Genomic DNA, 26090 nt, shown 5'->3' with positions numbered 1-26090 from the left:
CCCACCGGGGGTGCCGTTATCCCACCAGGAGCGCTGCTGTTCCCACTGTCCCGCCGGGGTCGCCGCTGTCCCCGGGGGCTCCCCGCTGCCTCCCCAGTCCCCTGTCGCCCCCTGGGGTCCGCGCTACCCCGGGGTCCCTCCTGCCCCACGCCTCGAAGGGTCTTGACTTCTGCTCCGGTACACGGAGGGAAGGACAAGGAGGACGGGACACGGACTCGCCACTGTGGCAACAGCCCCGGCGCCCTCGCCCCGTCCCTGCGTTAATGTGGGGCCAGTAGCCCCGGGGCCGTCAGCACAGAGGGGGATGCGGAGGGGCCACGGCCCCGACGTGAGGGGCGGGGGGAAGGGGGGGCAGCAGCCCCGACATCGCAGCGCTTGGCACAGCCCACTGCACACCCAGGGGGACACCGGGACCCTGCCGGGACCCACCGGTCCGCGTTGCACCGGCCGTCCCGTCGGGGCCCGGCGGCGCGCTCCCGCGCTCGATCTCTCGTCCAGCGACTGCTCTGGCCTAGCGCCGGGTTCGCTTAGTGCTGCCTTCCCGCCTTCACGTGCTCCCAGAGCCATGGCGGCCTCCGTGAGGGTCGGGAGCGCGGTCCCGGTGCCCGCCGCAGGTGGGCCGAAGCCGGGTCAACGCTGAGTTCCCGGTGGCGGTGCCGGGTGCTATTTCGGTCGGCTCATCGGGGGAGGCCGGGACGGTGGCTCCGCCACCGTCCCGGCCTCCCCCGCCACTGTCCCGGCCCAGCTGGCCCTTTGGCGGTTCGACCGTGGGCTGTGCGGGGAGGGTTTGGTGGCTCATGAGTGCCAGTGTTGGGCTGGAAATAGTGAATAATCCCCCTGCTGTCACTCCCCCGCCGCTCTCCGGCATCGCCGAGCTGTAGGGGGGCGGTTGCTGGCGGGGGCCGGCTTCAGGATGAAGCTCCCGGGGACGGGCCTGGCTCACCCGCTGCTGTTGAGTTTTCCCCCTTTCGAATAACGGGATCCCCTTGATGGGACAGGAGGGGGACACCCCCTCCTCACCGAAGGTGCCCCGGGGGTGCTTGTGGATGAGCTGTGCCTGGTGTCCCCCTAGTTTGGGGGGAGCCAGTCCCACTTGAGGGTTTCACATAGTTACAGCAGCGTTTTCTGGGCAAAAAAAGAGGGTGTTTCCCCCCCCGCGAGTGCCACCAAGAAGGGCAAAATCCCACCCCTTTCTCCTGCCCGCTTGTCCCCGAGTGTGGCATAAGGGCAGCGAGGATGCTAGTAGCCTGTGGGGCATGGGTTGCGCTGCCCTCCCAGTCGCTCCTTTAGGCCAGCCCGTTTGTCCCGCAGTCCGAGGCCCTGTGCGGCGAGCAGCGCAGCAGATCCCCGAGGAGATCCTCAGTAACGCGGAGCTGCGGGAGGCGGCAGAGGCTCTGCCCCGAAACTACAACTTCGAGATCCCCAAGACCGTCTGGCGGATCCGGCAGGCTCAGGCCAAGAAGGGTGAGCACTGGCCCCAGGGACAAGGGGTTTTGAGTCTGCAGAATGGCAGATTGGTGCCACTGAGCTCCCTGGCAGCGAGGGGACCCACTTGGGGCAGGGTGCGGGTCCGGTGAGGCTGGGGGAAGGATGGTGCTGAGCTGCCTGGCATGCCCCTGAGTGTTTAGGCTCTGCCTTGGCAAGCTTTCATCCCCTTGAGGGGGGTTAATAGATCTGTATCTCTGGATTATAATCACATCGGACAGGACAGGTTGAGCTGCGTGGACCTGTCAGCCTGCGAGATGTGTCTGGGATGCTGGCCAGGTCCCTGCTGCTCTCTTCTCTCCCTGCGCTTTCTTGCCATGCTGCCAGAGCCAGGCAGGGAGAGCCCCATGACACCCATCTTGGGGGGGGCTGGAGGGGCTAATGGGCTGGGCCATGCTACTCCCTGGTCTGAACCTTCCTTGGGGTCCTGGGGGAGTTGCTGTAGCCCTGGAGGGGTGGGGACCGGCCACGGTGGCCCTGGAGCAGGTGCTGTGGTGCTGTGGGGTGGTGCCAGGGCTGTCCCCCACCCTGGTGTGCGCATCCCGCTGTGGCCGGACTGGCTCTCGGTGTGTGATCAGCTACAGGCATCAGGGCATGGAGCCTCCCTCTTTGTCCCCACAAAGGTGGCGACCAATGTCCCCACCCTGTCTTTGCATGTGGGCAGGGCCTGCTCACAGGGTTGTGTGGTGCCAGGGCTTCTGGGCAGAGATGGATTTGAAATGCTGCGTCCACCTGGGAATGTCCTAGCTGGCTGCCACCGAGCTGGCAGGGCCTGGGAGGAGCTGGCACACGTCGTGGGGGATATTCTGTGAGCTGCTGCTTGAGCCAGTCCTGGCTGCGATGCCGAGGGGCTGGAGGCTGCAGGGCTGCCCAGTCCAGCCCAGTTACGATGCAGGAGGCAGGGCTGCCCATGCAGGGCTGCCCACTGGGACGTGTTGAGACTGCCCAGCCGTGCCGCTCCGGCTTTTGTTGCCGCGTTTTGCTGCTTGGCACCTCCTAATTAAATGTAAATATGCGGCTGGGATTTAGGCTTTAGAGCTGGGAGCGGAGCCCATCAGCCAGCCAGCCGTGCTGGGATTTAAAAATCTGTGCATGCAGAGCCCAGCCAGGGGCTCGTTGCTGGGGGAACGCAGCCTCCCACCGGGCTGCGACCAGACCTGCCTACACCCTGCCTGCTGCGGGGTTTGGGGGCCTGGGGTGTCACCCCTGCCCCTATAGAGCGGTGCTGGCAGAGAGTGACCCACCTGCCTCCTGCCGCCCTCTCACTGTTTGCGGGTCTGCTTGTTGGCAGCAGTCCGGGATGGAGGGCAGTCCCAAACGGGCTGGGGAACGCTGGGACCCTCAGCTGCCCAGCCCTGCCAGGTCGGGCAGGGGCTGGCAGAGCGCAGGCAGCTTTCCTCGGGCCCTGCGGGTTGGAGCGGGGTGAGTTTAGCCCAGTTTGGGCCAGGTCTTTACCGTGCTGGCCAGCAGGCTGGGCTTGGCAGCGCAAGGATTTCTATTGGAGGGGGGACCTGGAGAGGACGTTTGGGTAGATATTGCTGGAGCTGGGGTGTCTTAGTGGGATCGGGTGGTGAAATGACAATGGGATTGATGGGGCCTCCTCCATTCAACTGCCCCAGCATGGTCCTTGCTCCTCCCCACCAGGGGCAGTCTGGGGGGGCCCGTGGGCGACTCCTGGCTGGACCCCAGGTGCTGGGGGGCCCAGCTGGGCTGCACAAGCAAAAGGATTGTTCCGAGCTGTGAGGAGGGAGCAAACCGGGAAACATAATTCGTTGATGAATAAATTCCTGCTAGGCACAATGCTGCGTCGTTGATGACCACCCTCCCAAAATGGGGAGAGAGGCAGGGAGAGGAGGTGTGGAGAAGGGCAGCGAGGACGATCAAAGGTTTGGAACAGCTTCTATACAAGGAGAGATTAAACAGATTTAGATCCTTTAGCTGGAAAAGAGGCAAACGAAGGGGGATATGATAGAGGGATATAGAATTGTGAATGATGCGGAGAGGCTGAATAGGGGATGATTATTCACTCTTTTTTTGTACTGGGAGAACCAGGGGCATACGTTTACATTATTAGGAGTGAGTTTAAAATAAACAGAAGAAAGTACCTTTTCCTGTGCAGCACATAATTAAAATCTGGAACTCATTACTGCGGGAAGCGGGAGAGACCAGCAGTGTCAGCGGGTTCAAAAAGGGATGAGGTGTGTGCGCAGGGGCCAGGCATGAGCAGGGAGAATGGATATGGCCCGAGGCAGGACCACATGCACCCCGGCTGCCAGAGCCACACGGATTTTTGGCCAGTTTCTGGCTCTTTTGGGGAGAATCATTCCTGCAGCTGCCACTTGAGCTGGATGTGTTGGCCCCAGGGGTTGGTGCCCAGGTCCCTGCTTCGGGGCGTCCCTTCCAGTTCTCTCCTAATCCTGGGGCTGTTTCTCTTCCCAGTGGCCCTGCAGATGCCAGAGGGGCTCCTCATGTTCGCCTGCACCATCGCAGACATCGTTGAGCGGTAAGATGATGGCTTTTGTGTGCTTCCCTGCTCGGCTCCGGGGGCTGGCAAGGGGATGGGGGCTGTTGCCAGGAATGGGGTGGCCGCTGGATGGGGCTGCCTGGGCAGGATGAGATCCAGGGCTACTGCCGAGGGGGGTGCGGAGGCCTCCAGTGTGGCTGCTCTCGCAGGGACACCTTGGCCACAGCCTGGTCGGGTGCAGGCGACGTTGCTGCCCTGCGGCAGGTCGCAGGGACGTGCTGCCAGCCCTGGGGACCGGGACTGCCATGGCGATAGCCCAGCCCTTGCCACTTGGCTTCTCCTCCCCTTGCCGCTCTGACAATCTCAGTGTGTCGGGGCCCGTGCTGGGATGATGGCCCAGGGAGCAGCCGTGTCAACAACTGGCGAACACCAGCTCGGTGCCTGTGTGCTCGCTGTAGCCACCGGTGAGTGGACGCCCCGTCCTGCCTCTGCAGCCACGGTCTGGCTGTTCCATTCTCGGTCTGGCTGTGCCATTCTCAGGGCAGCACAGAGGTGCTTGGTGGCAGCTTTTCTCCAGCTGGCAATGCTTGAGGCCATGGTGATGGCCCAAAGGCAAGCGGCTTCTGCTGGGTGCCTGCTTCCGTGTGGCTCCTGATTTTCTGTGCCGCTTGGGAGGTGAGATTAGAGGTACCAGAGATGAGCTGGGCTTTGCAGCCACAGTGGATGCAGGCACCTTGTAGAAATTGGCCATAATCTCACCGCCGAATGCGCCTCCCTCCCTTCCCGCCCGCTGGCTTTCTCCTCGCTGTGGCTGCCCCCTCCCTAGCTCCTCTCTGTTTTCGCACAGTGAATTAGTGCTAATAGCACCGTGTGCCTCGTCTGCCATAGGGGTCGCGGCACTCATTAGTAAGCTGCCTTCCCGGGGTGAACAGGCTTGCCTCCCCGCCGCCGCTAGCCGAGCAGCCATCGCCGTGCCAGATGGGAAGGCAACCGTGCCTGCGGGCTTTGTCCCCGCTTTGCCATCGTTTCCCTGCTGGGATCGTGGCAGCCCCACGCTCGGGCTGGGCAAGGGAGTGGTGGGAAGGTTGGCGTGGGCAGGGGACGGGTGCGGGGGGCAGAGGGGATGGGTGCGAGTGCGGGCGGCTCCGCGTGGGCTTGTCCCTTTAAGCGGAGCTGCCTCCTCTCCAGCTTTGGCACCCAGCCGCTTTCATGTCTCCGACTTCAAAGGCAGCGGATTAAGGGGCTCTTTTATCTGAATGAAACCTTAAGCCCTGCTTCCCGGTGGATGCTGGGGTGCTGGCGGGTGCTGGGGTACTGGCATCGCTGCTGGACTCACCCTCCCTGCCCGGGGTGCTCCACAGGGCTGAGGAGGGATGCTGAGTGCCAGGACGGGGGGGGTGCTAGTGGGAGATGGGTGGTGGGAGGTGGGAGGTGGGTGCTGCGTGGGGAGAGGTGCCTGGCCAAGAGCAGTGACGTGGCAGCACCAGTGGGTTGGAGGTTGGATGAGGGATGGCTTTGAGGCCGAGCAGGAGGGCCATATCCTTCCCTTGCTGCCACTGCGCAGCACCCAGAAACCGGTGCCTTGCCGGGAGCACCGGGTACCATCCGTGATTCTGACTGAGGAGGTGGCCGTGCCGGGTACCAACACTGCCGGCTGCAGGATCGTGGCCATGGGCAGGAGTGAGCCCATCCCTGTCCCTGGTCTCTCTGGGACACGCTTGGGACCCGGTTACATTGCCGTAAGTGAGGTGTGAATCGGCAGGTGGCCTCGTTAGCGCCTGCCTCTTCCTGCTATTAATATTCATCGCTGGCATTAATGTGGAATCGTGGCTCGGCCGCCGCTCCTGCTGGCCCTACTCACCCGGCGCTGGGGCCGGACGAGCCTCCGACGTGATGGGAATCACAGCAGCCGTGTGCTCCGGCGGTGGCTGCCGCAGCCAGGCTGGGGTGGGGGCTCAGTGTACCATTGGCCACGGGGTGGCCTGTCCCCTTCCCACTGGGGACAGAGGGGTTGCGAGGGCTGAGCATGCTGGGGATACCTGCGTCCACTGAGGGGGGCAATGCTCAGCAAGCAGCTCCTCTCCCCAGCCCATCCCTGGAGCCTCCTGTCCCGCCCTTGCTGGTGGGAGTTGGGACTTGGGGGTGCCAGCGAGCTCCCCATCCTCTGCACGCTCTGGTAATGGCTGTAGAGCTGTACCCGGGGCTGGTGCCCCTGGGGCAATGGTGCCCATCCCTGTGTGTTCTGGCTCGACTGGAGACGTGTCTGCTGCCACTCAGCTGGAATATTTGTCCCTTCTGCTGGAGCTGCTATTTAATACAGTATTTGCACCGTGGCCTGACAGTGCTGGGGAGGGCCAAGAGAGGGGACGCGGCTTTGCTTTGCCGCAGCGCGGGCGGCTTGGGGAGGACGCTGTGCTGTCTGTGGGTCTGTCCCGGTGCAGGGGGCTGATGGTGTCACTGTGTCCCCCACTGCAATATGAGAGTGAGCAGGCCCCCAGGAAGCCCCGGAGGGGGCAAGGAGGGGAGGGGGCTGTGGGGTAGGGACCCCCCAGAACCTCATCCAAGCTTCCCAGCATTGCACTTGGGTTTGCTGGGCCCCGGGGGGCTGCGGGGATGAAGATGTAGCCAAAGTGTCACTGCCAGTGCCTCCGGAAAGGCCGGTGGGGTACTTAGCCTGGAGCCTTTGAAATCAAGAGCACACTTACAGCATTGACCGGTGTGAGGCCCAGTTAATTAGCGTTAATAGGTTTGTCATTATCGAAGCTGTTGCTGGGGGCGAGCGGCTGGGCTGGGGGGGGGCGGCGGGGCCGGGGTCGGCTGAGCTGGCGGGGCGGCGGGCTGCCGAAAACGCATCACGACGCTCTCGCGGCACCTTCCAAATTGGCTCCGTTTGTCACGGCTGATGTAATTCGGCGGAGGGTAACTCGTGCTGGGGGGCGGCAGCGTGGAGAGGAGCGTGGGGGGAGCTCGGACCGCGGCTCAGGGAGGGGGTAGCCCCCCAACCCACCTGCTGTCATGCCGAGGAGGTGGCAGCAGTGTCCCCTGTGCCAACGTCTTGGTGCGGAGGGGTTCAGCCAGGAGAGGATCCCTCCTCTCCCCCCGCCGGGGCTGGAGCAGACGGATCAGCTGGGCTCTCAGCTGGGCTTTTGATTCCTTGTTAATAAAGTCGGCTGTCAGGCTTCGCAGCTGCTAATCCCTCCGTCTCCCCGTGCCGCGACGGGACGAGTGGCTCCTGCTAATCAGCCGTGGCTCAGTGGCAGGGACATGCAATGTCGGGGGGGGGGCCCAGGGGCATCCTGACACCCGCGCAGGCTGCCCTGCCACCACCTTACCACCTCACAACGAATGGCCTGAGGGCTTTTGAGCATCTGTGCAAGGCAGTTCTGTGGGCAGGCAGAGCATCCCAGTGCCCGTGCCCAGCAGCGTACGAGGACATTTCAGAGTGACAGAGGGTCTTGAATCATCTCCGCTTGAGCAGTAAAGAGTTAAACATCGTGCACACAGCCCAGCAGCTCTGGCATGGCTTGAAATGCCCCACTATGGCTCCTGCTATGGCCAGTGGCTCTGATAGTGAGGACAAGAAAGCCCCTGAAGGCTGGTGTGCCCAGCAGGTCCCCAGTGCCATGAAGACTGTCCGCTCTGGGGCTGGCAGGTGGGCAGGACAAGGGCACCGGGTCCTCTGGCCAGGCGTCTGCCATGTGCCACTGAGCAATGTGGCACTGAGTGCCATGGCGAGGCTGGCAGCATCACCTGGAGGTCCCAAAGGGCCATCCTGGGACACTAACACAGGCCAGGATCTGGCCTCAGCGTCACAGTGCCATAGCTCTGCCGTCCGGTGCTGCTTTCCCTTCTCCCACTGTCCTCTAAGTGCAACCCGGAGGCGCTGGCAGCGCGGTGCAGCACACTGTGCAGGGGAATTTAATCACCGTCATTAACCATACAACAGCATCATTAGGGAGAATGAAGTTCTCACTTCATTGGAGATGTTTAAAACCTCAGCCCAGGCGGTGACGGTGTGGGGGGAACCAGGCCGGGGGAAGTGTGTGGGGTCTCTAGGGCTGTCACATCTCAGGGCTGGGACGTGCCAGCGCGCAGGTGCAGTGCCCACTGCCACGTACCCCGTGCCACCTCCTCATGTCCCCATGGAGCCCAGGGAGCTGACGCTGATGGGCAGCACCGTGGCCAGGCTGTGGGGAAGAGGGGACAGGCACCATCTGGGCGCAGGATGGCTGTGGTGGCTTTGCCACCACCATGCTCTGGGCCCTTGGTTTGCCTTACTTTGTTGGGTTTTTTTTGCACTTGCATGGCCAGCAAAGCTGGGGTGCCTCCGGGACATGCCCTCTGGGAGGACGGGGTTGGCCCTGGCACCCATTTTGAGGACAGAGAGGGAGGTCCCCTCAGAGGAGGGGACCCGTCTGGAGATGGTCGCTCTTGGAAAGGCTGCGGGGACACACACCTCTCCCTGTCCCGACCCACTTGCAGATGCTCTGCGGGACCCTGTGCTGCCTGCAGGTGGTGATTGACCATCTGCAGCGGGGCTCTTCCAGTGCCGTTTGCAGTAAAATTGCAAACTCATTATTTTAATTACGTGCAGCCTTCCTGTGCTAATGAAGTTAGGAGTCTGGTAATGGGGCTTGGTGACGGGCTTCTCTGCTAATTAAGCACATTGTTCTCAGCCGGGGCGGCGCTCAGCCCCCATACCCGCCCTGGGACAGCGGCACCCCCTGGCACCTCTCCCTGGCATAGGCTGGGCTCGGGTGCCGTGGGGCAGGCAGTGGGTGTAGGGTTTGTGGGGCGATGGTGGGGCTCTGCCTTTCCCCCAGGGGACAGGGTGTGGGGTATTTGCAGGGCATAGCCCTCTTGCTTATCCCCAGGCGTTTCCCAGCAGGGAGGTGACACCAAGTCACAGTGTGACCGTCCTGTGACGGGCCGTGCGCAGGCAAGGCATGGTGACGGTGAAGCAAGGAGCAGCCTGCTCCATGTTCCTGTCCCCGGCGGGACACACGGATGCCCCAGACTCTCGGTGCCGGCTCCATCCTCCAGCAGCCCTGCAGTGCCAGGGACAGCCACTCTCAGCCCAGTCCCCGCAGTCCCCTCCTTGCCAAGGGCTGCTAGATCCGGGCACAGGCGACATGCTGGGGCTGAGCGCTCCTCTCTGCCAGGGAGAGCGGCTCTGCTTCACAGAGTGAGGACCAGCACAGCATCATTCACACGCTGCCACGGCGTCAAGGGACCCCACGCTCTTGCCAGCAGCAAATGCTCTCATTTATTTGTCGAGGGGCTGGGATAAATCAGGGCCACTCCAGCCCAGTGCCTGCACTCGGGTGGCAAGGAGCAGCCGTCCCATGCTTGGGGACGTGCCGGCCCTGTGTGTGTGCCTGTCTGTCCCAGTGTTTTCAGCCCCCAAACTTGTCCCTGGGCTGCTGTCGCCTCTGTCCCACACTGGCTGGGGAAGAGCGGGGCTGGGAGGATCCAGGGGTCCTGGCAGTTGGGATTGGGGCCGGGACCTGGCCTGGTCAGCCGCGCATCCTGCCAGTGCTGAGCATGGCGCTTTATAAATGGGATTTCGGGAGCCATCTGTTTAAAGGAGGAGATAATGAATTAGGGGGGAGATGAGAAAAATGCTAAGGCCGGGCGGTTTTTCAGAATGAGCTGGGGTTTGCGGGACGTAAAAGATGAATAACCTCCCCACGTGTTCAATATTCATGAGCTCCCAGCCGTAGTGAGCGGCTCGGCGCTGGGTGGGGACAGCCCCGTCACGGCATCCTCCCTGCCAGCACGCCGCTGGGACCCGTCCGCCACTGTGATGAGTTGACGGGACACAAAACACTCACAAGGACGTTCCCGTGGCTGCCCCTCGCCTGCATCCCGGTCCGGTCTGGTTAGTGAGCAGCTTCCCGACCCGCGTCGGAGGCAGGTGGCTGCTAATTGACGTTTCCTTCCTCTGTAGTTTGATGAAAGGCTCTGGCGACACCGAACTGATTAAAACATCAAGGGGAGGCCCCTGCGCTTGCCTTTGATTTGCCTCGGGAGATGATTGCTGCTCTGCTCGACCGTCCAGCCCAGCCAGCGCAGGTGACCCCGGTGTGTGCCGTCCTGGTGCCTCTGTGCCTGTCCTGCTGGCGCTGCCGGGCTGCCGGCACCCTTCCAGCCTCGCCGGCCACAGTGGCGGCACCACTGGGCTCCCTCCTCACCAGGCATCGTTCTGCGGCCTCTCTACTCCTTGCTCGGCCATGGCTCCGCTCCCTGCAGCCGGAGCGGGACGGTTCCCTGTGGCCAGGGCAGGGCTCAGCCCACTCTCTCCCTGCCCGCGGGCCGGTGGCCGTGTATTGCCGGCTGCAGCCCTGCACGCCGGGCAGGGGCCACGGGCACCTCTGCCAGCCTCTGCCCCCCTCCCTCTGCCGTTGCTATTTCACTTTCTTGCTCTTCACCCCCAGGGACTTTCTCTGGGGTTTGGGCCAATTTGCATACATTTTAATCTATAAAAAATTAAGCGGCGCTGGCTGCCGCTCTGAGTCAGACCTCCCCGTCCTGAATCTTAAGGAGCTGAATAATTTTCCACTTTTGCTGAGATGTGTGGAGTCTGATTCATGTTCATCTCATCACCTCTCATTAGAGGAGGGGGCTGGGGGTTCAGGGGGGTGGGGAAGAGCCTTCTCGAACCTTCTCTGGCAGCCCCCAGCCCCATGGGGTGGCCATGCAGGCAATGGAGGAGCCATCCTCCCGTCCAGGCCATGCTGGCGGTGAGGGACCATGGGATTTGGGTGCTAGCAGGGACCTGGTCCATCTTCTGACGGTCCCCAACCACGTCCCCAGCCCTTGGGACACTGTGGGGAACAGGAGATGCCTGGGCTGGATGCAGGAGGTGGGGATGCCTTTGCCCCCTCTGTGGGGATGATCCAGCTGAGCTGCTCCCCTGTCCCCCTCCCCGGGCACTGACGGATGGGCTGGGGCTGTTAATATTCAGCACGCTCCACCATTTCTCCACCTTCTGCCATCTGCCCAGCTCTGCCCACCATTTCTATTCTTGCCGCCGACGTAACACTCCCTGCCTGGCGCTCGGAGGGGAGCGTGCGGGACCCTGGCCCCCAGCCAGCACCCGGTGCCAGCGGGGGGTGACACTGTGCCGGGGTGCCTGCCTTCCCAGCCCCTTCACCCGAGCCCCGTGCCAGCGGCAGGGGGGACCCCACTGGCACCGCGCTACCGCCGCCGGCTTGACCTCCACATAAATTAGGAATTAGCATCTGGTTTAAGCAGCTCCTCCAGGCGTGGGGCTTTGTCATCGCGATACCTGCTTTCATCCGTAAACTACTACGGCAGCTCCCTGGGAAGGCAGCCAAGCTAATAATCCCCCGAAATGGTGCAATAAAATACCCACAAAGGTGGCACCTTTAAATGATGCCAGAGCCCCGGCTTTTCTGTCTGGTGCCGGTGTGTGCCCCTCTGCAGGCTGGTGGGTGCTAGATGGGCTTGGGCCGGAGTGCCAGGGTGACAGAGCAGGGATGGGTGCCAGCATTCGCTCGGTACTTTCCCTTGCCAAGTGCCACCTAAGCACCAGCTGCTCCTGGAGCACACCCAGCTTGGCCAAACTGGCACCCGCGGTGACGCAGCCAGGCGCGGGCTGGGTGCACTGGCTCATACAGTGCCCGGGCGCGGTGGTATCATGGCTCAGCCAGCCTGGCTGGCACGGCTGGGGGTGCCGGGGTGGGTGTTCTGCCCATCCTGGTGGCTCTGGTCTCTGGGACCGGCTGGCAGGAGCGACGGCACCACGCTGCGCCGGGTCTCCCTCTGCTCCTCTCCCCGCTGGAGCATTAGGAAGCTGGCAGCGTATTGTTTGATGAGCAGATAATCCGCTGAATTGCAAACAGCTTTACCCAATTGAAGAGGCGGATTACCGCTCTCCAGCTTAATCATGTTGACATCTCGGAGAGTAGCCAGTGCTCGTCCTCTTTGGCGCGTGGCGAGGGGCTCGATGGCAGCGCAGGGTCCCCCGGTAGTGGCGTGCCACAGAGCTGGGGGACAGGACGTGGGCTGTGATGACAGCAGCCAGCCGTGACCCTCACTGTTGTGCCTCCCCGCAGGTTCACGGACGCAGAGGCAGTGGTGATGGGCGACGTGACCTACGGCGCATGCTGCGTGGATGACTACACGGCCCGGGCCCTGGGCGCTGACTTCTTGGTGCACTACGGACACAGCTGCTTGAGTAGGTGACACTCAGCCCTGGGGCACTGCCAAGGCGGGCACGCGTGGCACTGCAGAGGCTGTGCCGCTGCCACCATGCTGTGCCAAGTGGCTCCCGCCCCGCTCGATGCCAGTTCGGAGACTTAGTGCCAAGGGCTAATCCCTTCCCAAAGGGATTTCTGTTCTCCAGCTTCAGTTGCAGGCTTTGGATGGGGCCAGGCTGGCTGAGCAGCTGCCTGTGGGCAGAATTTTGGGGGCAGCAGGGCGTGCTCGTCCTGCTCAGCCACGCGCCACCGCAGCGTCCAAAATCGCAGCCCTGTGCCCAAGAGCAGAGCAACGGGACCGTGGCTTGGCAGGGCTCCACTCACCCAGAAGCCACCGATGGGGACGGGGCTGCTCTCACCCCCCACCCCGTAGTGGCGGGCTTTGGGGGGAATTTGGGAGCGGCGATGGAGGGGAGAGATGGCCTGGGGGTCCCGCTCGCCCAGGGGCCAGCGTGGGGCCAGGGAAGGCGGCTTTTCGGGTGCAGCACAGGCTGGGCGGGGAAGGGAGGAGGAGGCTGTGTGCTCCCCAGGCGGACGGTACTCTGGATCCAGTTGCCATGGAAACTGCGCTGCTGTCCCAGATGCTGCTAACTTTGAAGTCCACCCAGGATGGAATCAGCCCAAAAATAACAATAAGACGCTCTGGGTTTTAAGGTGGATCGGAAGAATTGCCGTAGTGAGCAGCAGGCACGTGCATTTCTGCCATTACCGCCGCGCTCCCGGCACTCGGCAGCCCTCCTGGATGTTTATGGGGCCATATAGATGTGTTTGAAGAATTGTGTCAGGCTCCGTATGAAATATTGACTCCCCAGTTGAGAACTCTGTCCCGAAAGCCACGTCGGCGTGAGTGTTCGCGGTGATAAATATCTGTGCTAGGTGCTTTGTTACGGAAAGAGGGTTATGGGCACCACTGGAACAGGGAGTATAAAACCCCTGGTTTGTAGCCTGCTATTACATGAATGAACAGAGGCAAGGGGAGGAAGGGGCTGTATCCAGCAGTGCTCGGGAGCACACTGGTGTGAGAGCCGGGATGCTCCGGGGGACGGGAATCACATCTTCTGGACCTGCTCCCTGCAGGGACAGGCAGACACTGCCAGGCTGCCTCTCACCAGCCCTGCCACCATCCGTGGCCCATGGCCACGTGGTCCCTGCCTGCACTGGACTGGATGGGTTGCGGGCACCCTGGGGTGCCTGCAGGGTTCTGAGCGGGTGCTGGGCTCCTTTTGGACTGCCCACGGTGCTGCTGGAACCAGCTCAGTGCAGCCGCCGTCACGGGGAGCCCCGCGGCTGATGGCAGGGCGCATCCTGGCGTAGCACACAGGCGCTTGCCCTCTCCCTCCCGGCCCCACGTGCCCTGCGGGAGGGAGTAATTTGCACTTAATTGTGATCAGGTGAAGAGCACCAAAATGGGAAGTGAACGCAGAGCTGTGGATCGATGTGGACTCTGTGTACTTTAATTATTCACTTAATCGTGGTGACACAGGCTTCTTAGCACTGGGGGTAATTAGATTTGTGTTCATTGATTCCCCAGGCTGCCATTATCTGGAGAGAAATGAGCGGGTGCTCTCTGCGGCTCCCATCTGCACCCCCTGCCTGGGGTGCCAGCGTGGGCAGAGGGGTGGCACACCATGGCCTGCCCACATGGGGGCAGTTGGAGCGCAGGGAGCACTGCCAACATGCTTTATCCCCCAGCTGCGTGTGGCAGCAGCTGGAAGCTCACCGGAGCCCTGGTTGTACCCTGCACTCACACCCTCTCTCTTCCTCTCACCAGTTCCCATCGACGCCACACAGGGGCTGAAGATGCTCTACGTGTTCGTGGACATCAAGATCGACACATCCCATTTCCTCGAGACCATTCGCTTCAACTTTGCAGCGGGCACCTCCCTGGCCCTCGTCAGCACCATCCAGTTCGTCTCCACCGTCCAGGTGAGAGGGAGACCCCCGGCAGTGGGGGGTGGGATGGGGCTTGTGCCTCCCCCAGCCTTGGCCTTGGCTCGATCCCTCCCTGACCCTGCTCCAGGGCTGGAGCGGCTGCCCCGGGGTGCTGATGGTGACGGTTCCCCTCTGATGAGTCGCTGCGATAATATGCTGCTGCCGTAATGTTGATCAAGTACTTTATAATAACTCTGATCAATGTTTCATGGCGGCACCCCTCCCTGGCTCCCCCGGGAGCTGCTCTGTAAATGTCAGGGCAGGCAGTGGAGCTCTTGGCATTTTGATGCAGTGCTGGCAGCGGCAGGGGAAGCTCCGGCAGGTCTGTCTGTCTGCCCCTGAACGGCCGGCTGGGCAGGACAGGAGGAGATGAATGAGCCTCTTGAGCCATGTCTATCTAAACATGGGGCTATTGAAGCGTTAAGCATTTTCCCTTGTCTTTTAATTGATACATTGTCTGAGCCTCGATGAGCATCTTGGCTGAGCATCTCGGCTGTGCGGGCCGTTACCCTCGGTGACGCTGGTGCCCCATGGAGCTGGGACTGCCAGGGCCGGGGTATCCCCCCAGGGGTCTCCATCAATGCCGGGAATCACTGACCTCGGCCACGCGCCGTGCCACTGTCTGTCCCTGCTGGCCAGCTGACCCCATGTCTCCTGCAGGCAGCATCGCAGGAGCTGCGCTCCCAGTACAAGGTGTGTGTGCCCCAGTGCAAGCCGCTATCCCCAGGGGAGATCCTAGGCTGCACGTCGCCCCGGCTCGCCCAGGACACAGATGCCATTGTGTAAGTACCCGGGGTCCTCCAGAACCCTCCTGCCTGCCCCAGCCTGCCCACCCTGCCTGTACCCCCTGCCCAGCCGTGGGATGGTGCTGGGGGGTGGCAGGGGGATGTCCGCGGGCTGGGATGGGCCACCTCCAGCTCCCCGCACTGCTCGGAGTGGCGTGTGCTCGTAGTGAAGAGGAAATAATTGAGTCGTATATCAGAATAGATAATAGATGGAAGGGCGGGTGGATAATTGGAAAAGACAAATGGCCGGGGCCCAACATCACAGCAACATTAATTTTATTTAAGGACAGCAAATTAGAGGGAGCACTTCGCTTCCTATCACCTAATTATTTTAGGTAATGGAAATGCTTAATGTACTGTGAATACAGTGCGCTGCAGAATAAATAAATACAAGGACCCCACCCTTGGGGGGAGCCGGGGAGCCCGGGTGTGGGTTCGGGCTCCACCGAGCCCCTTCTCGCCCATCCTGCCAGGAGCCAACGGCACCGGCACTTTTCCAGCATGGCTGTGCGGGAAGCCGGGCTCACAGTTGCCTGGACAGGGGGGTGCTGGGGGCTCCGGCTTCACCCTGAGTCGCAGTGGGGCCAGGGAAGAGGCGCTGCTTTCCATCTCTCCCCAAGGGCATCAGGAGCAGGCAGGGGCGGCCGGACTGGCACTGCCTCGGTGAGAGCGAGTCCTTCCCGCTGCCGGAGGAGCTGCGGTGCGGTACCGACCGGCCGCCTGCGCAGGTGCACGCAGCCAGTGTACCTGCGTCCTCCCCGCGTTATTATTTTCTTCTTTTGCCCGTCTCTGGGGCTAACTTTTGCAGACAAATTAGCTTTGATCTCCCAAAATGTCATTCTCCAATTAAGGGCAAAATCTAGTCAAGTTTTAAGTCTGAATTCATTTTCCAAGCCCTCACTCCATTAGGGCAGCTGAATGAAAGGCTTTGAAATGTAATTGCTGACTTGAAATCCGATTAGAAATGGAAGCAGCAACGTCTAGAACCAGCCGTTGAGATGGAGCAGCTCCTGGCTGCCCTGCGCTGGCGTGGACATCCCTCCTCGCCCTGAGCATGGCTGCCTCCCCCTTCCCGGTGTGCCAGGGGGGCGCTGCACGGGGATGGGGGGGCCCCAGCCGTGCCCGCTGCTCCCGGATCCTGGCACGGGAGCTCAGGCTTCCGGCATCTCAGTGCACTGCGGCTTGGGAAACGGGTGGGCAGACGGATGGGCACTGCCCTTTCCTGTGTGCCGTAGCTCTCCCTTCCTTCCTGGCAGATATTTGGGCGACGGGCGCTTCCACCTGGAGTCCATCATGATCGCTAACCCGGGGATACCCGCCTACAGGTACGGACAACCTGGAGGCGGGGGGGAGAACCTGCCTGTAAGTGTGTAGCCCCGTAAGGGCTACAAAGCTGGTGAGGGGTCTGGAGGACAAACCTTATGAAGAACGACTGAGGGAGCTGGGGTTGTTTAGCCTGGAGAAGAGGAGGCTGAGGGGAAACCTTATCACCCTCTACAACTACCTGAAAGGAGGTTGTAGAGAGATGGGGGCTGACCTCTTCTCCCTGGTGACAAGTGATAGGACGAGAGGGAACGGGTTCAAGTTACGTCAGGGGAGGTTTAGATTGGATATTAGGAAACATTTTTTCACTGAAAGGGTTATTAAACATTGGAATAGGCTGCCCAGGGAGGTGGTGGATTCACCATCCCTGGAGGTGTTTAAAAAAAGGGTAGATGGGGCACTCAGGGACATGGTTTAGAAGTGGCTTTTGTCGGGGTAGGTTAAAGGTTGGACTTGATGATCTTAAAGGTCCCTTCCAACCTCAGCAATTCTATGATTCTATGTGGGCAGTCCACGGGCACCCGCTCTTATACCCAACAACCCCACGGTGGGGAGCACTCCAGACCGCCGGGGACCACCACGCACCCCCGGAGCACCCCTCGCCCCGGGGCTGGGCAGGCAGCTGTCTGCAGCGGGCGCAGGCAGGCGAGGGGCCGCGGGGCGGGTGAAGAGGTGTGGCGGGGAGATGAACGCCAGCCATTTACTCCGGCTGAATATAAACATTTTGACAAGTACCTGTGAAAGCTCATGGAGGTGCAGCCATTAAAGCCCGGCTGCTGCAGGCAGAGGCCATAAAGCGCGATGATGAGGCCGCTGAAAGCAGATGAAATATCAAGAGCGAAAGGCTGGGCCCATTTGGCGAAATCTGAATTTCTTAGTAGGTCGTTTGTTACTAACGGGAGGCGCGCGTCAGGTTTATAGCGCCGGGGAAGCTGCCGAAACCCGAGCGGGATTTGATTAAAATTCTCCTCGTCAAACAAAGCAACAAATCAAAGATTTCTTCATAATTGATGAGCCGGGACAGAGGGGAGCTGAACGTGGAGCCGAGCGCATGGCCCAGGCTGCGCCAGGTGTTGGGGGGCTGCGGTGGGACACCTGCCTTATCCCTGTCCTTGTCCCCTCTCTGTGCCCTGAATAGCCGGCTGGGCCCTGCCTTGGCTGGGGTGGGGAAAAGACATGCTGTGGGAGGCAATTAGTGCTGACGAGGGAGGAGCAGGGTGACGAGGGAGGAGCAGGGTGACAGGGTGCGTGTGAGCCTGGCTCTGTTTCGCAGGTACGATCCCTACAGCAAGGTCTTCTCCCAGGAGCACTACGGCCACGAGCGCATGCGCCGCGCTCGGCAGGATGCCATCGCCACCGCTGCCGGCGCCCGCTGCTGGGGACTCATCTTGGGCACGTTGGGGCGCCAGGGCTCCCCCGGCATCCTGCAGGTACCGGCCCCCTCCCCGTGGCCCCTGCCTGGCCACCAGGCGCCGCTCCTGGGCAGGGGCAGGGAGGACTTGTGAGCGGTGGCACCATCGGCACAGTGGCCTCGCTACCGGGTCAAAAGGGTGGACTGGGCACCGCTGGCAGCCCATCGGTTGCCACTGGCCAGGCTCTGCGTGCCCCCGAGCTGAGCGGGCAGGGCAATTAGCAGCGGATGAGGGAGGCCGGACAAGGACTCATTAAACCTGCCCCTTGCTGGGGAAAGCTGGCTGGCCTCGGAGACCCCCCCCTGCACGGGGAGCTTGGCAATTAATTCCCTGGGTTTGTTTTAATTGGATGAACTTCCGATCGGGTTCACTGTCCCCACTCAGTTACTGTGCTGGTGCTTTCTGCCCCCCGGCCGGGTGAGGGGAGCGGGACCGCGATGTCCTGCCCCACGGGATTGGGGTGCCCTGACTACAGCGGCCCCACTCACACCCAGAAATTTTTGGGGAGCCGCAGGTGAGATTTGGGGCAGTGCAAGGACCAGTAGGCAGAGCCGGGTGGTGAGGTCCCGGCAGCCGCTGTCTCACTGCCGCCCCAGGGAGTGGGGGACAAGGACAAGGACGTCCCTGGTCCCTCCTGGGCTCCTCTCCTCATCCCATAGCCTCTGGCTGTGGCCAGCCCGTGGCAGGCGGGCATCCCAGGGAAGGCAGCCGCTAACGAGAACAGATTGTTGTCATTGAGCGGTAATTACTTCATTAGGCTGAGGCATGCGCTGGGGAGAGCCAGGCTCGAGCTGGAGCCATGGCCACGGTCCCCATCACTGCACTTGGCCCGCAACTGCCGAGGGGACGTGGCCGTGGGGCAGAGCTGGGACCCACAGAGGGTCTGGTGGCTGGGAAGGGGCTGTGGGCAGGGCTTGGGGGGCTTGTGGGGGGCATGTATCTGGGCGCCCCCAACTGTCCTGGCTGCCTGTTCCCCTGCAGCACCTGGAGTCACGTCTCCGCGCCCTGGGCCGGCCCTTCGTGCGGGTGCTGCTGTCCGAGATCTTCCCCAGCAAGCTGCGGCTCTTCCCTGACGTGGACGCGTGAGTGCTGCTGACCCCCTGCTCGCCCCTCCATGCCGTGGTCCCCCAGGGTGCCCCATCCCTCTCCGGGCCTCCAGTTCCTTCTGGAAGCTGTCACATCCGTCCTGTTGTCACCTGGGCTGGCACTGTGCACCCCTGCACGTGCTGTGTCCCCAGGGCGGGGTGGGGACATGGCTGTCCTTGGCAGGGTGGCTCCATCGCAGTAGAGACCTTGCTCCCTGCCCGCTCCACTTCCTTCCCGGGGGCGCTGCTGGGGGGCTTCACTGTGGCTTGGTCTTCCCAAAACGCTCATCCCCATCCATCGCTGCGTGTTTCCCTTCCAGGTGGGTGCAGGTAGCCTGTCCCCGGCTCTCCATTGACTGGGGAGAAGCCTTCAGCAAGCCGCTGCTGACACCCTACGAGGTGAGCACCCCTCTCCCGTTTTGGGGGGACCAGCCCTGGCGTGGGGTGATGCCCCAGAGCCTCCCGCAGAGCTGTGGGGCTGCGAGCTGCCAGGACAGGGACGTCCCTGCAGCCGGGCAGCATCCCCTCCTCTCCCCATCTGCGTCCGGGTGTGCCGCTGGGATTTCCAATCTCTTGGGAAACCAGTTGGATTCCCGGTGCCGTGAGCTTCCTCTGGCTTCAGCTCCTTTTCCCCTCCGCAGGCCGCGGTGGCTCTCCGGGACGTCGAGTGGCAGCAGCCGTACCCCATGGACTTCTACGCCAGCCAGTCCCTGGGGCCATGGACAGTGAACCACGCCGGCACACAGCCCCCGCGCCACAGCCGGACGGCCCAGGTGGGCAGCGTGTCCCGGGGCGGTGGGGTGTCACGGGGGCAGCGGGTCCCCACTCCGTCCCTTCGCTCTTGGTGGCCGTGCGGGGTGGCGGGGACGGGTGCTGTGAGCGTTGCCGCAGGCTGAGCTCCCGGAGCCGTACTGTGCCGCGTGCCCAAAGCGCCACCCTGTGGCTTCGTTCCCGGTGAACGGTAACGGGCCCGGTGCCAGCCCCGCCGGGGGCTGGGGGGGGATATGCGAGCCAGCCCTCACCGGGGCGAGCACCTGCTTAGCCCGGGTCCTCTCTGGAAGGGGGGATCCCCCCAGCCATGCCCCGTGGGGTGCTGTGGGCTGAGCACGGGCAGGCTCATCGCAGGTCAGGTGGCGGCTGGGGGCCCAATCCTGACCCCGCCTTGTCTCTCCACTGCAGGGGACGCCGCCCGCGCCCCCCACCCCGGCAGAGGGTGAGGAGAGGCCGAGCACCGGGGGCACAGCAGCCTCCTGAGCGCAGCCTGCACCCCGTCCTGCTGCCGCCACCCTCCAGGACCCGGCGTGGATACAGGCGGGAGGCGCCGCCACCCCCTCTCCCCCCGAGGGTAAGCACCACCGGGGCCTTCCGGTGCCGGCGCCAGGATGAATGAGGGCACCCCCCCCCCGTCCCTCCATGACACCGCTGCCCGCCACACCCGGACCGGATCCCGCGAGGCCTGCCTCCCTGCAAGGCCAGGCCGTGCCGCAGGCTGTGTCCCCGGCAGCCCCCGGTGGCACCGGGGGTCCCCTCCCGGGGCGGCCCCGCTCCCCGCGCCGCGGCCTCCCGCCGCCAGGGGGCGCGCTGGCGCTCAGCCCAGAGCGGCCCCGCCCCGCTGTCCGTCCCGTCCAATGAGCGCGCTGTGTTTCGGCGGGAAGGAGGGGGACCCAGCCGGAAGCGGCTCTCTCGACTTCCGGTGGCGGCGGGCGCCATGTCGGGGGGGCGGCCGCTGCGGCTGCTGGGGCTGCACGGCTACCGGCAGAGCGAGCGCCGCTTCCACCAGCGCACCGGCGCGCTGCGCAAGGCCCTGCGTGGCCGCGCAGAGCTGGTGGCCGTCAACGCCCCGCATCCCGTGCCCGGCGGCGGCGAGGACGACGACGGGGACGACCCCCCCCGCGGCTGGTGGTTCTCCGGGCCCGGCACCTTTGAGGCGGGGGAGGTGGCGGAGGCTCCGGCGGGGCTGGAGGAGTCGCTGTCGGCCGTGGCGGCGGCGCTGGCGGAGCACGGGCCTTTTGACGGGCTGCTGGGCTTCAGCCAGGGCGCGGCGCTGGCCGCCATGGTGTGCGCCCTGCGGGCCCGCGGCGACCCCCGCTTCCCCGTGGCCTTCGCCATCCTGGTGGCCGGCTTCGCCAGCCGCGCCCCGGCCCACAGCCACTTCTACCGGGAACCCATTGCCCTGCCCACGCTGCACGTCGTGGGCGATGCCGACGCTGTCATCGCTGCCCCCCTCAGCAGGGAGCTGGCCCAGCACTTTGTGGAGCCTGTTGTCCTCACCCACCCCGGCGGGCACTTCGTCCCTGCAGCTGCGCCCCAGAAGAAGGCCTACCTGGACTTTTTGGACCAATTCTGCCCCGGACAGGGCCAGGCTGAGCCCCCGGGGGCTGGGGCCATTTGATAACAGTCTCTGTAATAAACCGGGCTCCAGCGAGCCACATGCAGCCTGCCATCCTGGTGAAACATCCCTGTGTTTCCGTGCCTTCCAGAGGGGCCAGAGAGTCCTCATCAGCTCACAGCGCAGTGTCAACCCAGGGCCAGGCTAAATGGTTCTTCGTTATCTTCCTTTCTTTTTTTGTCTGCAGCTTTGTTGGATATGTGGGTGTGTGCGTATGACGGTGAAGGGTTTGAGGACAGGAGGGTGACGCTGTTCTGTGTGTCTGGGGTATTTTCAGAGACTTGAATAGCTCTTCAAAATTGGGGTCCCTTAGCTTGGCCACAGGAAACGTCTGCAGAGCACACAGCTCCTGCAGCGCTTGTACCCCAAAGGTTTGTGTTTTTTATTATTGCTGGTGAAAGCTATTAAGCCAACCTTCCAGCTGGTCTGGGTCTAGAAAAACCTCTTATCCCTGGCAGTGCCAGGGCTGGTGTTCGCTTCCGAAATGGGGTGTCTGCTGGTTCAGTGTGCGTGTGTTGCGAGGCTTTTGTATCTTCCTCTGTAGAAAGTGCATTTGTGAACAAGAAAAATTTGTCACTACGTTTTTGGCTCTGACATTTTCCAGAAGCACGTGGAAATCTTTATTGCTGTTACAATTACAGGTGTCCTGCTTGACCGCTGCTGGGGCAGGCTGGGCTTTCCAGTCTGCAGCCCAGAGTTGCCGGGCTCACAGGGCTTCTCTAAGCACAGCTTTCTTTGGGGTTACAGCGCGATAAAGTTGGTACAAGAGAGAAATAGGATGAAACTTCTCAGTTTGCCCCCTTCTTGTGCAGTGCTGGGACCTGGGGAGCAGCGGGGCAGCGCGGGGCCGGTGTTGCGAGGGACGGAGGACACTGTGGTGCAGCAGTGGGGACAGAAGCACTTCTCATGTTCCCTTAGCCAGGAACAGGCCTGGGAGCTGCCGCGGGTTAAAAGCAATGTGGCAGAAATGAGTGGTTCCCGCACCTGTGAGTTTTGCCCTCCGGTTTCTTGCCGGTTACCGGCAGCATGGTGGGAGGATGCGGCTGATTTCCCTGCAGCCCAGCCCTGGGCTGGCCTCACTCCTGGGTGGCTGGCGGGGCTTGGGTGGCTTTGCCACCTCGCAGAGCGGCACCAGGTGGGCTGTGTCACCTCTGTGCTGCCTGTGATGTGAAGGTGTGGGGTGTCTGTCACTGCGTTGGGGACACCAGAGGCCGTTTTTTTGGGGGGGAGGGACACAGCTTGAGGCTGCGAGGCTGAACGCAGCAGCCCACCATGACAAAGCAGCAGGGCCTTTGTCTCTGCCGTTCCCCCCACCTCAGCCCTTGGTGGTGGCAGACAGGGCTTCGCCTACCCGCCGTTCGTTAGCTGTTTAATTATCGTAGAGCTACACGCTCGCTGCGGTGGTCTCCCGGCGCAGCATCTCCCCCACTCTGGCCCCAGCGGCTCCGCGGGACGGTGCGGAGGAGGCACTGCAGCCATGTCCGCTCACCGGCAGCCCGCACTGCGGCCCCGCAGCCGCCGGCCGGCATCTCCCCGCTCCCGGGGGGAGCCGCCTCCGCAGCTCGCTGATGTTGTGAAGGGAGAAGGAGCCCAGGCGTGCGGTGAGTGAGCAGAACGGCCCCGGCTCCGCAGGAAGCTCCTGTGGGGCGGGTTGGTGGAGGGGCGTTGAGGGATGGGTGACCCGAGCCGGGGTGCTACGGTACCTGCCTCCTCTTGCCAGCATGTGTGAAAAGATGGCTCCTGCCAGGTGGCTCCTGTACCGGGTTTAAACAAATTAATAAAAACAAATTAACACGCCCCGCAGCTGCCGGAGGCGCCTGTGTGAGCAGCGGAGGAAGGTGGTGCTTGGCCCCTGGTGTGATGGGAGGAGGGAAGCGGCTCCCGTGGGCATCACCGGCTGTCCCTGCTGGATGGAGGGGTTTATCCCAGGAATCCTGTCCTGCGCCTGCTTCTCCACCGGCCAGACGCCTTTGCGCCGGCCCCTGCCCACCTCTCGCAGATCCAGAGCTGATCTCGGGTCGCAGGTGCCCTCATCGCCTGCCCGTGGGGGTGAGCCCGGAGACCAGACTGACCGAGGTCCTCGCCCTCACTCAGCGTGGTGCCTGGAGGGGGGGGGAGTTTCCTCTTCCCCTACCCGGCATGGCCCAGAGGAGCTGGGTTTTCCCCCAAAACAGTGTGTGGCGGTTGCTGGGAGGGTGATGCAGCTGTGATGGTGGCCTGGGGGACAAGTGACCTGGGGACGGCCACCGGTGTTACCCAGCGGCACTGGGAGCCTGGGTGTTTTGGCGGGGGGGGGGGGGCTTTCTGTCCCCCAGCACAGCAGTGGGAGCCCCCTGCGTGCCCCCGGTGCCAGCCCCAGTGGCTGTGCTTGCCAGGAGCCTGCCCTGAGCACAGCTTTGCTCTGCCCCCCGCCCCAGGCTGAGCAGAGCCCCCCGCCCTCTCCCAGTGTCCCAGGGAAGGCAGGAGAGGACCAGCACGGGCAGAGACGCTGCCAGCGCTGCTGCCGCCTCCCCACAAACACCCACCACCCCCTCCCCAGCTCCCCGCGCCCCTTCTCCCTGCGCCGCTGCTGACTCAGGCCCTCCTCCGCTGCCCACCCTGCCAGCCGCCCGCGCTGGGCTCGCCGGGCACCGGCTCCCGTGGGCAGCGCTGGAAAAAAGTCCCGCCGTCCCGCCGAGCCTGGCATCGGGTGCGGATCTTGCCGGGATTTGAGCCTTACTCATCTCACGCTCTTCCTCCCCCTGTCCCCACCAGCGGGGCCCGGTGCAGGGAGGGGGATGCTCGGGGAAGGTGACGTGTTTCACAGATAACGTGGCTCCCCCTGAGTCATGGGGGCTCCCCCGGGCAGGGGAGAGCTGGGGGCCATCCCCAGGCCCTGTTGCCAGAGCGGGACCGAGCCATTGGGAACAGCCCCCCCCCACCCCGTCCTCCCCGCTTTACCCGCAGAAGCTTCCAGTTGTGGCTGAGTCACTCCCGCTGTAGCTCCTTCTCTCCTTGTTTTGGATGGAAGTTTTCCATGGAAACCCACGCTGGGCCGGGCCGCGGGCTGGGATAAACACGGCTGAATCACAAAAGGCCATTTTCGCCAAGAGCTGTCAGATGGCAGCGACAGCGTGTGCGGGCGGCCGGGGGGGCGGGCGGCTGCCCTGCCTTTCGTGGGGCACCTCTCCCTGCGCCCCCCCGCCAGCCTCGCTGGCTCAGCCACCCCTGGCCCACCCCAAATTCCCAGGGTGCCAGCAAGTCACGGGTGCTCCTCGGTGAAGCCGGGAGTGGGTCACAGGCTTCCGCCAGAAGCTGTTTTTTCGAGCCACGTGCTCTCACAAGGATGCGTGGAGAAATCCCGGGCGGGGGGAGCCCCTGGGGGGGGAGCCCAGTCCTCAGCCGTGGGGCTCTGTGGGGTTGCTGGAGGACCCCAAGGAAGAACCTTCCCACCCTCCCGGCCATGTGCAGGGATGCTCGCCGAAGTGCCGGGAGCGAGGATGAGGTACGGCAGCGTTTGTGCTGTGCCTGTGCCCCGCTGGGCACCGTCCTGCCGTAGAAATGGCAAATAACGGCTCGGCCATGGCAGGCACCGCGTTCCTCCCCGGCACCACCGCGTTCCTCCCCGGCACTGCCATCATCTCCATGCTGAGGAGGAGCACGGGAGCTGGATGGCCTCTCCCCCGGCGCTGATGGCTGGCCCCAGGCCCGGTGGCTTGGAAACGCCGTCGGAAGCTGAGTCCCGGTGTCAGAAATCCAGGATATTTTTAAGGACTCTGGAAGAAAAACTTAATTCCAGGGTGTCAGCGGGAGAGATTTGGCCTTCAAAACAACAACAGTGCAGCAGGAGACTTCCCGAGGCCGGAGCGTGGGGTCCGAGGGGCCACGGTGAAGCCAGTGGGATGTGTCCCCTCACCCGGGGATGCCCTGGAAGGGACACGGATACCGCTGTGGCCTGGACCTCTATGCGCTGCTGTTGCCATTGCCCACCCCGGGCAGGAGCAGGGAGGTTTTTCCAGTGGATGGAGGGTGGCTTTCATGGCCAGTGGCACAGCTGCGCTGGGCCACCATGTGTCAAACAGCTGCGTTTTACCTGGGCGATGGTGGGGTGGCCCAAAAATCCCCTTCCTGGAGGTGTGCAGCAGCGGGAAAAGCGGAAGCGGGCAGCAAAGGGGACCGGCAGGAGATGGGGCAGCACATGGTGGAGACCTGGTGCCTGTGATATCCCCCTGCCCGCGGCTGCTCTGCCCCACCACAGCCCTGCTGGCCCCTGGGGACCTGACGGTGGCCATGCCCCTCTGGGCGAGGGCAGAGCTGCCGGGTGCAGGACCCCGATGGGTGGGTGCTCCTAAGGAGGCTGCTCTGGAGAGGGGGAGCGTGGGTGGGGGGCCTGGCACAGCACCTACTTGAGCTTAAGTGGCACCAGTGGGGGGTCCAGGGACACCCCTGGGAGCCCCGTGCTGGGGCTACAGCCCCCCACCTCCCCCGGGCTGCAGGTCCTTGTCCGGGGGCTGTGTCCCCGTGCTGCCGATGCCACCCTCACCCCACGCAGGCCTGTCCCCCCCATCCCCAGTGTCCCCATCACCCACCTCCACGTGACAAGGCACCCCCTCAATCCCTCCGGGGTCTCGTCCAACGCCCCCCGCTGTGTCTCCGGGGCTTTGGGTCTCAGGTGCCCCCTGCGAGGGGCCCTGCCCGGCCGTCACCAGTCACCGCCGGCTGCCGAGGGCCCGGTGCCCGGTGCCGGGGCAGGCCGGGCCGCTCTGACTTCGCCTCTCAGGAATCTCCTGGCCGCGCCGGGCGGGTTGTGCAACCTGCGACCGCCCCCGGCCGCCGCCCGCCCCGTCCCGTCCCGTCGCGTCCCGTCCCGTCGGGCCGCGCTCAGTCCCCTCCGCGCCAGCCCCGCCACCGGCCCGCGCTCCGCTCCCGGCAACGGCCCGCTGTCCCCCGCCCCCCCCGCCCCAGCCCCGCCGCGGCACCGCGCACACCGGCGGCGGTGGGGGGGGGCCGG

At 63.5% G+C, this 26090-nt stretch overlaps 2 protein-coding genes across 3 annotated transcripts; both read left to right on the top strand.

Annotated features, from left to right (window-relative positions):
* The first annotated feature begins 565 nt into the window (after window positions 1-565).
* Window positions 566-20105, top strand: DPH1 (diphthamide biosynthesis 1). Of its 2 annotated transcripts, XM_063341677.1 has the most exons (12): window positions 566-614; window positions 1312-1464; window positions 3925-3988; window positions 12031-12152; window positions 13946-14100; window positions 14767-14888; window positions 16148-16216; window positions 17488-17644; window positions 18608-18708; window positions 19032-19110; window positions 19353-19484; window positions 19891-20105. In XM_063341677.1, the coding sequence occupies exons 1-12, from the start codon at window positions 566-568 to the stop codon at window positions 19963-19965; spliced, it is 1278 nt and encodes a 425-aa protein (XP_063197747.1). In that variant the 3' UTR covers window positions 19966-20105. The 2 variants fall into 2 exon arrangements, with proteins under 2 accessions (XP_063197747.1, XP_063197746.1); XM_063341676.1 differs by lacking the exon at window positions 566-614 and having other exon boundaries at window positions 724-1464.
* On the top strand, window positions 20105-26090 carry OVCA2 (OVCA2 serine hydrolase domain containing). Its single transcript, XM_063341678.1, has one exon. The coding sequence runs from the start codon at window positions 20420-20422 to the stop codon at window positions 21101-21103; it is 684 nt and encodes a 227-aa protein (XP_063197748.1). The 5' UTR covers window positions 20105-20419; the 3' UTR covers window positions 21104-26090.

Source organism: Chroicocephalus ridibundus, chromosome 7 (assembly GCF_963924245.1).
Source record: "Chroicocephalus ridibundus chromosome 7, bChrRid1.1, whole genome shotgun sequence".
NCBI lineage: Eukaryota > Metazoa > Chordata > Aves > Charadriiformes > Laridae > Chroicocephalus > Chroicocephalus ridibundus.
This window is presented reverse-complemented; position numbering and strand designations above follow the sequence as displayed.

What these genes read in the sequence shown, in the direction of transcription:
- OVCA2 (XM_063341678.1), top strand. Translation starts at nt 20,420, where the DNA reads ATGTCGGGGGGGCGGCCGCTGCGGCTGCTGGGGCTGCACGGCTACCGG.
- DPH1 (XM_063341676.1), top strand. Translation starts at nt 1,257, where the DNA reads ATGGGTTGCGCTGCCCTCCCAGTCGCTCCTTTAGGCCAGCCCGTTTGT. An exon ending in CAGGACACAGATGCCATTGT is followed by an intron (nt 14,889 to 16,147) that starts GTAAGTACCCGG and finishes CCTTCCTGGCAG; the next exon opens with ATATTTGGGCGACGGGCGCT. An exon ending in CTCTTCCCTGACGTGGACGC is followed by an intron (nt 18,709 to 19,031) that starts GTGAGTGCTGCT and finishes TTTCCCTTCCAG; the next exon opens with GTGGGTGCAGGTAGCCTGTC.